General features: G+C 35.0%; 2 protein-coding genes across 2 annotated transcripts; one reads left to right on the top strand and one right to left on the bottom strand.

Moving 5' to 3' along the window:
• The first annotated feature begins 2,832 nt into the window (after window positions 1-2,832).
• LOC112089267 lies at window positions 2,833-4,585 on the top strand. Its single transcript, XM_024160336.1, has 4 exons — window positions 2,833-3,279; window positions 3,466-3,598; window positions 3,658-4,094; window positions 4,331-4,585. The coding sequence occupies exons 1-4, from the start codon at window positions 2,833-2,835 to the stop codon at window positions 4,583-4,585; spliced, it is 1,272 nt and encodes a 423-aa protein (XP_024016104.1).
• Window positions 4,586-8,184: 3,599 nt separating this feature from the next.
• LOC18025486 (non-specific phospholipase C2) lies at window positions 8,185-11,714 on the bottom strand. Its single transcript, XM_006408548.2, has 3 exons — window positions 11,141-11,714; window positions 9,451-9,823; window positions 8,185-8,966 (listed from the first exon to the last, which is right to left on the bottom strand). Exons 1-3 carry the CDS (start codon window positions 11,620-11,622, stop codon window positions 8,262-8,264), a joined length of 1,560 nt encoding a protein of 519 aa, XP_006408611.1. The 5' UTR covers window positions 11,623-11,714; the 3' UTR covers window positions 8,185-8,261.
• Between the last annotated feature and the right edge of the window lie 520 nt (window positions 11,715-12,234).

Here is a 12,234-nt window from a genome sequence, read left to right as displayed (position 1 = left end):
TTTTATGAGACAGTACGCAATATATTGATAGTGATGGATAATCATGAGGGAGTGTTATGAAATAGATGATTATCCATCTAACACTTTCCTTCATAAACAAGTTTATTACTTACCCCAAATATATGTTTGTTATTAATCCATGTTGCTGAAGTCTCTTCCATGTTATTATTATATTAGTTTACATAGTAGTATAAATATGTTACTTCAGTTTTGTAAAGAGAAGAAGCAACTGAATAAGAGAAATGATTTTCTTCTCCTCTCATTTCTCTTGTACTCTCTCTATATAATATAATATATAGAAATAATATATATAAATGCATATACACATAAATATATGCTTTAATTCATAATACTTTTCTTTTCGTTCAATTTATTACAAAACATTGCTTATTCTGTATTAGACCAAATGGAACATATCATCATTGGCTTATACTAACTTTCAAAATATATAGAAGAGTTTGAACTTTGAAGATTGTTTAAGCCGTAAGGGAGGCAATAACAACATATTTATTCCTTTTGGAAGAGGCCCACTTGAAGTGTGAAGTATCTTAAACGATAAGTATGCATTCCTCCAGTTATATTTTTTCTTCTCATCCTACTCATGTGACCAAGTCTTTACAATCCATAACCACCTTAAAGATGCAAAACTACAAGATCAAAACAGAAAAAAAAACACTTGAATATTCCTAAAACTACACAAGAGCACTGCAAACATTTAGTGGCTCTTTTTATTTATTTGCTTAATCAAAATCCACTTATTAAGATCTGTAAAATAAATTGAAGATAACATACTCTGCAAATGGCCAAAACGCCTTTGGAGACTTGTCAGATGCATCGCGTTAACACATATTATAATTAAGCAACACAAAGATGACAATAAAACCAAATGCAAATAACCATATTCTGCGTAGCAGTTATACATGGAAATGAATATTGTAGAAAAAAAAAATATTGATTTCTTGTAACATACAGCTCTATTGGACATAAATATGTGCTTCAAGCGAGATTATCATTATTACAAACCATGCATGTAATGTCTCTGCAAGTTCTTGTAATTAGAAATTTTTCTTCTGACAATTCTCCTTTCTCCATTACTACAAGCCTGACGTGTAAAAAAACAAAGTAAAAGCCATTGGATATTGATCGACATAGACTATTTCACAAACAATTGTACTAAACTTTGCAAGTGGGAGCCAGATTCGTTCAAAGCTTTATCAGCAATGTCTATGTAAGCAACAAAACTAGAAATAATATACACATCATGCAAGGGTTGAAGTGTTTGGACCCAATAGAAGCTGCCTAAGCGAAGAGAGAAATAGAGATATGAAAATCATAAAATTATTCAACAAATCTCCGATCAGAATGACCCTCAATAATACCTACAATATACCTATAATATTTCCGATCAGATGTACCAAAGATGTTCGGAGGAGATTGTGAGTGAAGAAATAAAGCTAATTGCAGTCGAATGACACTTGAAATTCTAGAGTACTAAACTTTTCAAGTGGGAGCCAGATTCGTTCAAAGCTTTATCAGCAATGTCTATGTAAGCAACAAAAGCTAGAAATAATATACACATCGTGCAAGGGTTGAAGTGTTTGGACCCAATAGAAGCTGCCTAAGCGAAGAGAAAAATAGAGATATGAAAATCATAAAATTATTCAACAAATCTCCGATCAGAATGACCCGCAATAATACCTACAATATACCTATAATATCTCCGATCAGATGTACCAAAGATGTTTGGAGGAGATTGTGAGTGGAGAAATAAAGCTAATTGCAGTCGAATGACACTTGAAATTCTAGAGTACTAAACTTTGCAAGTGGGAGCCAGATTCGTTCAAAGCTTTATCAGCAATGTCTATGTAAGCAACAAAAGCTAGAAATAATATACACATCGTGCAAGGGTTGAAGTGTTTGGACCCAATAGAAGCTGTCTAAGCGAAGAGAGAAATAGAGATATGAAAATCATAAAACTATTCAACAAATCTCCGATCAGAATGACCCGCAATAATACCTACAATATACCTATAATATCACCGATCAGATGTACCAAAGATGTTCGGAGGAGATTGTGAGTGGAGAAATAAAGCTAATTGCAGTCATATGACACTTGAAATTCTAGAGTTTTATCGCATAACTTCTTAACAAACTTCCAAGTTCCGTTGGTAGCCCGGAGCACATGGCATTAAGGCGACAAATTCAAAGACATGAAAGGAAGAGGCTTGACCAAAAAAATAGAAGGGAGAAAGCCCGAAGCACATACCTAAAGTTTCTCTTAGAGAAAGAATAAAAGAAAGGAGGAATGAAAAGTATCACTAGCATACATGCACAAGAAACGTTGATAATAAATCCTATTGAGAGGAAGATGAAGAGGTGTAGCAAAACTAAGAATTAAGCATAGACGATTCTAAAATCATAAGTATAAATAACACATTTAAGTATAAATGACGCATTTAAATTATTCAGTATTTCACTTGAACATGTGTTATCTCATGGAGTGCTGACGTGTCGTCCTCTGGAGAGAATCTCTTCTCTTTTTTTTATAGTAGATACTTTGGAGTTATCTAAGAAAAAAGAAAATTATATTTCTAATAGGATTAGGATTTTGAAATTATTCTATATATATATATATATATATATGAAGGTGTCAATGTGTGGCATTATCATGAGATTAGAAAGAGTTTGAAAAGCTTTACGTTTTGAGTTATTTTCCTAAAAACAATAAAGATTGTTAAGTATTCTTAATCTTGAGTATTGTTACTTTATTTGGTATCAGAGCTTATAGGTTAAGCAAAGAAATCAAATACAAAGATCATACAATTCAACGAAATGGGTGATATAGTTCTGATAACGAAACCGAATAAGAGTAATCCTTCGACTATACAATATCTGATTCTCAATGCAACAAACTATACAGTGTGGAGAACTCAGATGAAGGTAGCACTCAAGGTACGTAAAGTGTGGGAAGCCATTGACCCGGGAACAACAGAAGGAGACAAAGACAATTTGGCTAGAGCACTTTTATTTCAATCCATACCCAAAGCATTAATCTTGCAAGTTGGAAACCTCGATACCTCAAAAGCAGTGTGGGAGGCGATAAAAACCGTAAATATGGGAGCAGACAGAGTAAAAGAAGTGAGACTTCAAACCTTAATGGCTGATTTCGACAGAATAAAGATGAAAGAAACATACACTACTGATGACTTTGTTGGCAAGCTTTCTGAATTATCAACAAAATCAGCAGCTTTGGGAGAAACGATCAAAGAATCGAAATTGGTAAAGAAGTTCCTACACAGCCTACCAAGAGGAAAATACATGCATGTCATTGCCGCACTAAACAATTCCTTGATCTTAAAACAACAAGCTTTGAAGATATTGTGGGAAGACTAAAAGCATATGAGGAAACAATTTGTGAAGAAAATCAACAGATTGATCAAGGAAAACTCATGTATGCAAACACAGATTCACAAGAATCTTATGGAACTGGTAGAGGAAGATGACGGGGTGGATGCTTCTATGGACGAGGAAGAGGTCGTGGGTACTACGACAGCAATGATAACCAACAAAACGGAGGCTATAGACAGGAGAAAGACAGGTCTAAACTCATATGTTACCAGTGCGACAAAGCAGGGCATTATGCATATGTTTGTCCAGATAGAATTCGTAAACTGCAAGAAGCACAAGAGAATGAGGAAGACAAAACTCAAGAGGCAGAGGAATTGATGATGCACGAAGTGGTGTATCTCAATGAGAAGAATGTAAAACCCGACAAGTTCGAGACATGCTCAGATGGAGACAATGTCTGGTACCTAGATAACGGAGCCAGCAACCACATGACAGGAAACTGGGAGTATTTTTCCAAACTCAAAGAAAACATCACAGGAGAAGTGAGATTTGGAGACAACTCTCGTATTGACATCAAAGGAAAAGGGTTTATTCTTTTTGTAAGCAAGAACGGTGATCGAAAGGTTTTGGCCGATGTCTATTTCATCTCGGATCTAAAGAGCAACATCATAAGCCTCGGTCAGGCTACAAAGTTAGGATATGACATCAGAATGAAGGGAGATCATCTAACTCATACAATCGTGATGGTAAGCTACTGGTAAAAGCGAATAGGTCCAAAAATCGAATATGTAAAGTACTTATGGAAGTCGAGAATACTAGATGTCCACAGCTTGAGGCTTCTAGTGACTCGACCAGATGGCATGCAAGGTTTGGACATATTGCTTCCGAAACAATGAAGATTATGATAAAGAAGCAATTTGTCACGGGAATACCTAGTATTTATGTTGAAAATGAAACTTGTCCTTCATGTTTACTTGGAAAGAAAAGAAGGCAAGTGTTCCCTCAAGCAACAGCATACCGAGCCGCAAAATTACTTGATCTCATACATGGAGACCTCTGCGGACCTATTACGCCTCCAACAGCAGAAAGAAACATATACATCTTTGTGCTGATCGATGACCACTCTCGCTATATGTGGTCAATACTGTTGAAAGAGAAAAGTGAAGCCTTTGATAAACTCAAGAAGTTTAAGGCAACTGTTGAGCAAGAAACAAGTGCTACCATCAAGACCTTTTGAATAGATAGGGGTGGTAAATTCATGTCGCAAGGGTTCCAAGAGTTTTGTGAAAAATCAGGCATCATGAGGCACTTAACTACTCCGTATACTCCTAAACAAAATGGAGTGGTGGAGAGACAGAACAGAACATTGCTAGAGATGACGAGAAGCATCATGAAAAACATGAGTGTGCCCAATTATCTGTGGGGAGAAGCAGTGCGACACGCCACATATCTGATAGACAGAGCTGCGACAAGGTCCTTAGTTGAACAAACACCTTACGAAGCTTTTAAGAAAAGAAGGCCAAACATCGAACACCTACATGTTTTTGGGTGCATCAGCTATGAAAAAACAGAGTCTCCACACCTAAAGAAACTTGATGACAGATCACGAATACTAGTACATTTGGGAATTGAACAAGGATCAAAAGCTTAACGACTAGTAGATCACGAAAGTAGAAGGATAATTGTAAGCAGGGATGTGATCTTTGATGAAAAGAAAAGCTGGAAATGGAAAAAATTCAGAGAGTAAGACCAGTAGTGAGACGACAACATTCACACTTAGTCTTGGATATCATGGAACTGATGGCAGTAGGGAGAATGATGTTATTAGCAAAAGAACAGAGGAAAGCGGAGCAGAAGAAGACAATGATGTTGAGATCATCGAAAGAGAAAGTATTGTTCCTAAATCTGAAGCCGAATCCACTGTAGAAGTACCTGTGTTAAGGAGATCGACAAGACAAGTTGTAATATCAAGCTATTTGAATGATTTTTTTTTGTCTCGCTGAAATTGAAGGTGAACGACTTCTGCTAACAATAAACGAAGAACCTTGGAGCTTCAAAGAGGCAAAGGAGTTACAAGTGTGGAGGGATGCATGTGAAGAAGAATTGACATCGATCACAAAGGACAAAAAATGGTCTTTAGTCGATCTTCTAGGTGGAGCAAAAGCAATCGGATTGAAATGGGTTTTTAAGATAAAGCATAACTCAAACGGAAGCATTAACAAATATAAAGCAAGGCTCGTAGCAAAAGGCTATGTACAGAGATATGGAATCGACTTTGACGAGGTGTTTTCCCCAGTTATGCATCGAGATAGTTTGTTTTATTCTTGCCTTAGCAGCTTCGAACAGTTGGCAGGTGCATCTTATTGATATAAAAAATGCATTTTTACATGGCAAGCTAAATGAAGAGGTCTTTGTCGATCAACCAGAAGGATTTGTGGTCAAAGGGAGCGAACACAAGGTGTATAAGTTGTACAAAGCACTTTATGGACTAAGACAAGCTCCGAGAGCTTAGAACAACAAGTTGAATAAGATTTTGCGCAAACTGAAGTTTACAAAGTGCTCAAAAGAACCATCGTTTTACCGAAAGCAGGAGAAGGAGCATATTCTCCTTGTGGCTGTATATGTAGATGATCTACTAGTTACAGGTTCAAGTTTGAATCTGATACTTGAGTTCAAAAGAGGAATGTCCAGAAAATTTGAGATGAGCGACTTAGGGAAGCTGACATATTACCTCGGCATTAAGGTATTTCAAGATGAAAATGGTATCACTCTGAAGCAAGAGCAATACGCGACCAAAATTTTGATCGAAGCAGGAATGGAGGAATGCAATGCAGTTCATATTTCAATGGACTCAGACTTGAAATTTTCTAAAGCACAAGAAGAGAAAAGTGTCAATGAAAAGGATTACAGAAGAAACATTGGATGCCTCCGATATTACTTCATTTCCAACCAGACCTCTCCTATTTCGTTGGTGGCAGGAACCTAAGGAATCTCATGGTGCAGCATTAAAGAAGATCCTTAGATACTTGCGACGTAACTTGTCTCTCGGACTCAGGTTTGGTCATGCAAAAGGAACAGGTTTAGTGGGCTATAGTGATAGCAGCCACAATGTCGACGCAGATGATGGAAAAAGCACAGCCGGCCATATCTTCTACCTCAATGACTGCCCGATAACTCGGTGTACACAAAAGCAAGAAACAATGGCATTATCCTCCTGCGAAGCTGAGCTTATGGCTGGTACAGAGGCGACAAAGCAGGCAATCTGGCTGCAAGAACTACTCGAAGAAGTCACTGGAACTGAATGTGAAAAGGTGATAGTTCGCATCGATAATAAGTCTTCAATGGCACTTACTAAGAACCAGTCTTCCATGGAAGTGCAGGTTTGGTCGTGCAGAAGGAGGGGCTATAGTGATAGCAGCCGCAATGTCAATGCAGATGATGGTAAAAGCACAGCCTTTCCGGCCATATCTTCTACCTCAATAACTGCCCGATAACTTGGTGTTCACAAAAGCAAGAAACAATGGCATTATCCTCTTGCGAAGCTGAGTTTATGGCTGGTACAGAGGCGGCAAAGCAGGCAATCTGGCTGAAAGAACTACTCGGAGAAGTCATTGGAACTGAATGTGAAAAGGTGATAGTTCGCACCGATAATAAGTCTGCAATTGCACTTACTAAGAACCCAGTCTTCCATGGACGAAGTAAGCATATTCATAGGAAATATCATTTCATAAAAGAGTGTGTTGAAAATGAACAAGTTCTGGTAGAGCATGTCCCCGGAACAGAGCAGAAGGCTGGTATTTTGACCAAGGTACTAGGAAGGATCAAGTTCAAGGAGATGAGAGATCTTATAGGAGTTTAAGAAGTGTCAAGAAGTGACTTCAAACTTAATGGGGAGAATGTTGGAGTAAGCTTGAAGAAAGCTTGAACAGCAAGTTTTCTAAATAAATTAATAATACTTAGGAGTTAGCTAAATATACTTAGGAGTTATCTAAATATACGTAGAAGTCATCTAAAAAAAGAAAATTGTATTTCTAATAAGATTAGAATTTTGGAAATTATTCTCTATATATATGAAGGTGTTGATGTGTGGCATTCTCATGAGATGATAGAGAATTTGAAAAGCTTTAGGTTTTGAGTTATTTTCCTAAAAGCAATAAAGGTTGTTAAGCATTCTTAATTTCGAGTATTGTTACTTTAGATGCTAGACATCGCTCATACAAAAACATTCAATTCCGGTTGACCAAAGCCTCTGGCTCCCAAAATTTATTTTTCTTTTATACATTTCAAAACTCGATGAGGGATAAGAGATTCTGAACCCTTTCAACATCATTCTATTTGGTATGAGATCTTTCTGTCGTCCAGGGCATGTGCCAGGAATGCATTTGTACTAGGTCTCAAAAATATTGCACCTTTTTGTTAGAATTTGAGGTTATCCACAAATTTTAGAGTCTTTTTTTGCAAAAATCTCTACATTGTTCTGCCAAAACTAGAATTTGCACTTGGCCCACATAAGTAATGAGTCGAGCTCCTGTCATCCTGTAAAGATTAAAGAATCGGATTCCACACATATTCTTGTTTTTCACATGCGATTATTGAGTTTCCTTGACACATATTCCTGTTTTTCATTTACAAATACTCGAACAATAAAGATATTTTCTTTTAATATATTCACCGCATGTATTTCAGTAGACTTGAATAAATTTAAACAAAAGAAAAACTTATCACAAAAAAGATGAAAAAGATAAACTTTAAATAAAGTACATATAAAATTAGAATGTCAATTATAAAAAATCATTTTATTAATAAGATATCAGGGGTATAACTTATAACTTTTTGTGTTGCTATTATAACTTATTACTCATAAAAGCGAAATAAAAATAGAGATATGATAAAGTTTAAAAGGAAGAATGAGCTTAATGTCTTCTTCCGGTAAGGGAAGGTCTCATGTGAACAAGCTCTTCTTTATTAGCTCCCATGGCTAAAGCTAAACGACCTGCCTCTAAGAATCGTTTCACAGCATCTTCCATATACCTCTTCCCTTGAATCACTGTCATTCCTTTTCCTATTTCCTTAGGATATGTTGTAAGCACATCATCTCCTTTCAAAACCGCAGCTAGTTGTACAAGCTCTTGCTGAAACTCACTCAGTTTAGCATTCTCATTCGCTTCTGTCATTCTTATCTTAACCGGTTCCGGTAAGGTCTCGGGGCAATCAGTTCGAGGCTCTTTTCGGATTTGCAAAATGTTTTCAAAAGTACCAGCCCATTCATCTCTCTTTGTGAGGAAAGGTGTTGATAGATTGAATAGTTTCTTCACTGTCGCAGGGATCGAAGAGTGCTCATATTCTGATGATGGAAATGGTGACCCGTTTGGTCCATGTACGACTGTTCCTTTCTCGATCCATGGAGACACTGCTATTGTTGGTACTCGAATACCTAACCGGTTGAATTGGAATAGGAACGGTTCCTGTCCGACTATACCGTCCGGGCTAGGGACATTGCGAACCGGTGTTGGCACGTGGTCAAAATATCCACCGTGCTCGTCGTATGTGATCATCAGCAGAGTTTCGTTCCATTGTGGACTCGCTCTTAAGGTCTCGTACACCTCCTTTATAAACTTCTGAAATTAGTAACGATTTTACTGTTAGTCATCACAATTAAATTTCGCACTTCCTTTGTAACCTTCTAAAATACGAAATTGATGATTACTAGCTTATACTCTATGTAAATCACATGTATGTTTTTTCACATTGTCAATGATGGAAACATGTTTACATAAATCCAAACATAAATCTTTAGTTCAGTATTAGCTAGATAAATAAAACCAATAATATATTTGATTAACATACTTTTTAATCACGTAAATAAACAGGATTTTTTTCAAAAATACTACTAATTTCAAATATAATGTGAAAAATGTCTAACTAATACTTTAAAATTTAATAGTATACGTTATTCATTTCTAATCTATTTATATCTGAAAAGAATGTTTTTCACTATTAAAAGGAAGAAACTAACTTGAAAATTTTGACTGAATAATTTGTTTTGCTATAATAAGAAAACCATTAAAAAGATGATTAAAAAAAAAGTAAGAAAGAAAAAACCTGTCCTTGGTAGACATCATGGGATGGATGATCATCAGTAGCCGGCTCAAAGATAGTGTCCATGTACCGTTGCTCAATCACAGCATAACTAGGGAGCTTACCTTTCTTTGCATGATCCTTGAAGGACAATGCATAGCTATGAAACTTAGGAATGTATTTGAGTTTCCTTAGGTTTCGATAAAACAATACGGCCGGAACATTCTGGTAGTATATTCCGAAAGAGATATCATCTTGGTCAAGATTATCGAAAATGGTTCTTTGAGGATATCCTTTTGCAAGTAACATTGGATTGTTGCTTGTGGCTCCTCCTGACGTCCCGGAGTGCACGAACATTCGGTTTGGTTGTGTCGATGATGGAACCGATGCAAACCATCTGTTTAAAATTAATTTCGGGTTTTTGGCAAAAAAAAAAGAAAGAAAAAACAAATTTCAGGTTATTTACCTTTAAGATCTTTTAATTTTGATTACGTAATACTAAATTTTAACATAAGACCACAAAAGATTGCACCAGTAAGACTATTACGTACTCAACATATCTAGCCAATATATCAAGTATTTTAGGATTAAAAATCGGTTATGATCTTTATGATGAAAAAAAAACCCAGTAATAATGCATCCATAATGAGAGAAAAGATAAAATAATATTAATAAAGAGACACATTAATGAACGGGAGAAATAAATCAAAGAAGGGACCATCAGTGTTTTTTTTTTTTTAATATTTTCTTAGTACTATTTTGTTTCTCATCATTTTGATTACGTAATATGCAGTTTTAATACAAGACCACAAAAGAAAGCGCCAAGAAGACTATGTTACGTACATAACAAAACAAGACTATACTTTAACCAAAAACAAAAACAAGACAAGACTATATACATATTAAAAAAAATTTCGATCAAAAGACAAAACCATATATATATATATATATAACGTGATAATACTTCCCTAGAGAGAAGAAAATGAAAGATATCAAAAATTGGAAAACTTATTTTTTAAAAACATTTTTCTTTTCAAAACAGAAACGGTTACAATGAAAAATTCAACTAGGGATAGATACATCACAATGCAGCACCATATAACCCCTTAACGGATAGATCAAAAGCTCCCATAATGACAGAATCACAGAAATGGAGGAATCTATTAAACATGAATCATTTTTGTAATAGCAAAAATTAGATATATATATATATATATATATGTTCAAATTTATTGCTTTTTAGTGATATATTTCTTATCTAACAACTTTTGACTAATATCTCTCTATTTTTTTGTCACAATATATATCTCTATTTTCTAATTTTCACGTACTAAACATAAAACGTAAAATACAAGACCTAGTACAAAACATAAAAACTTAATACTTCCCAGGAAGAGAGAAAAAGAAATTAATAAAACAGAGAAATATATTTAATATGGAACCATTTGTTCTTTTTAAAATCTTTTCAGATTTATTGCTTTTTAGTTAAATATATATTGCTTTTTAAAATCTTTTCAGATTTTTTAGTTAAAATCTACTGAATTTGATTGCGTAAAATATTAATAATACATAACCAAAAAGTATTAATATATTTCTTATTTTAAGATAAGCAAAAAATACGACAAAAGATGCGACAATAAGATTACTCGACGTCATAATAAGTCCAAAACGACAGGAAAAAATCAACCAAAAAAAAGAAAAAAAAATTATTTACCTATCGAAAACAGCGAACTCAGAGACAAGTGACTTATAGACAGGAACCTTATCAGGTTCGAACCCATTCATAACACTTGCAGCCATATTACCAGTGGGGTCCTCCGAATATGCTTGTTGAACAAATCCATTCATCGGTGGAGGATCCATTGATGTATCATTTGACCCGAAAATCTGTTCCCTTATTGCCTGAAACGAATGACCCGGATCCGGATCCACGTAATGTGAACCCGACCCAAATTGGATTTTCTTGGAAGAAGGGTCCGAAACAGAGACCGGGTTCGACTCCGAACCATCTACACCGTTGATCTCCGGGTTTAGTTTCTTCATCCAGCCAAGCATGTGATCGAACGATCGATTCTCCATCACCAGAACAACGATGGTTTTGATTGGACTTGTTGCATGAGCTTGGTTGTTGTATAGAATCGTTGTTGTCAGTAGGAGAATCACAGTAAGTGGTGAAATGCATTTTTTAACAGACATTTTTTATATTTTTTGGGAGAGGAAGAGGGAGATTTTGTTGATGGAGATGATATAATGAGTGGATAACTTTTTGTCTAAGGCCTCTGTTATTATTTTTGATTTATCTTTGAATTTTTGAAGGTGTGTCTGTTCTAAATCTCTCCAAGCACATATAAATATATTTTTTTGCTGCCAAAAGCAGAAACAATTTAAAGGGATCTCATACTTTTTATTAAGTCAATGAATTTTCTGAAACAGATTCCATAAATTAATTTACAATATAAACAAGATCTAGCAAAAAATAATAACCAAATAAAATTTGAATATAATAATGATTGAAAAAAGTGAGTAATAAATTAAAATAAAAAATATAAGTATCAGAGTATATATATTTGTGGACGAAAAGTATTTGAGGTATTTTTCGTTCTCTTGAGAACACATGTCTGTCTCTTTTTTTTTTGTCATGAACACATGTTTGTCTCTTAAACAAATAATAATGAACATTAGAGCTAAAAAAATACGATGGTGAAATATTTTTTTAAATGTCTCCTCTGATGTTTAAGTCAGTAAACAACCAATAAATACTACAACAGAGATGTGTAAATAAAAAAAATAAAGTAAAGAAACCAGAAT

The sequence above is a fragment of the Eutrema salsugineum genome, unplaced genomic scaffold (genome assembly GCF_000478725.1).
Source record: "Eutrema salsugineum unplaced genomic scaffold, Eutsalg1_0 scaffold_12, whole genome shotgun sequence".
Classification (NCBI taxonomy): Eukaryota; Viridiplantae; Streptophyta; class Magnoliopsida; order Brassicales; family Brassicaceae; genus Eutrema; species Eutrema salsugineum.
Note: the sequence above shows the minus strand (reverse complement) of the source record. Positions and strands in the feature narration are given on the sequence as shown.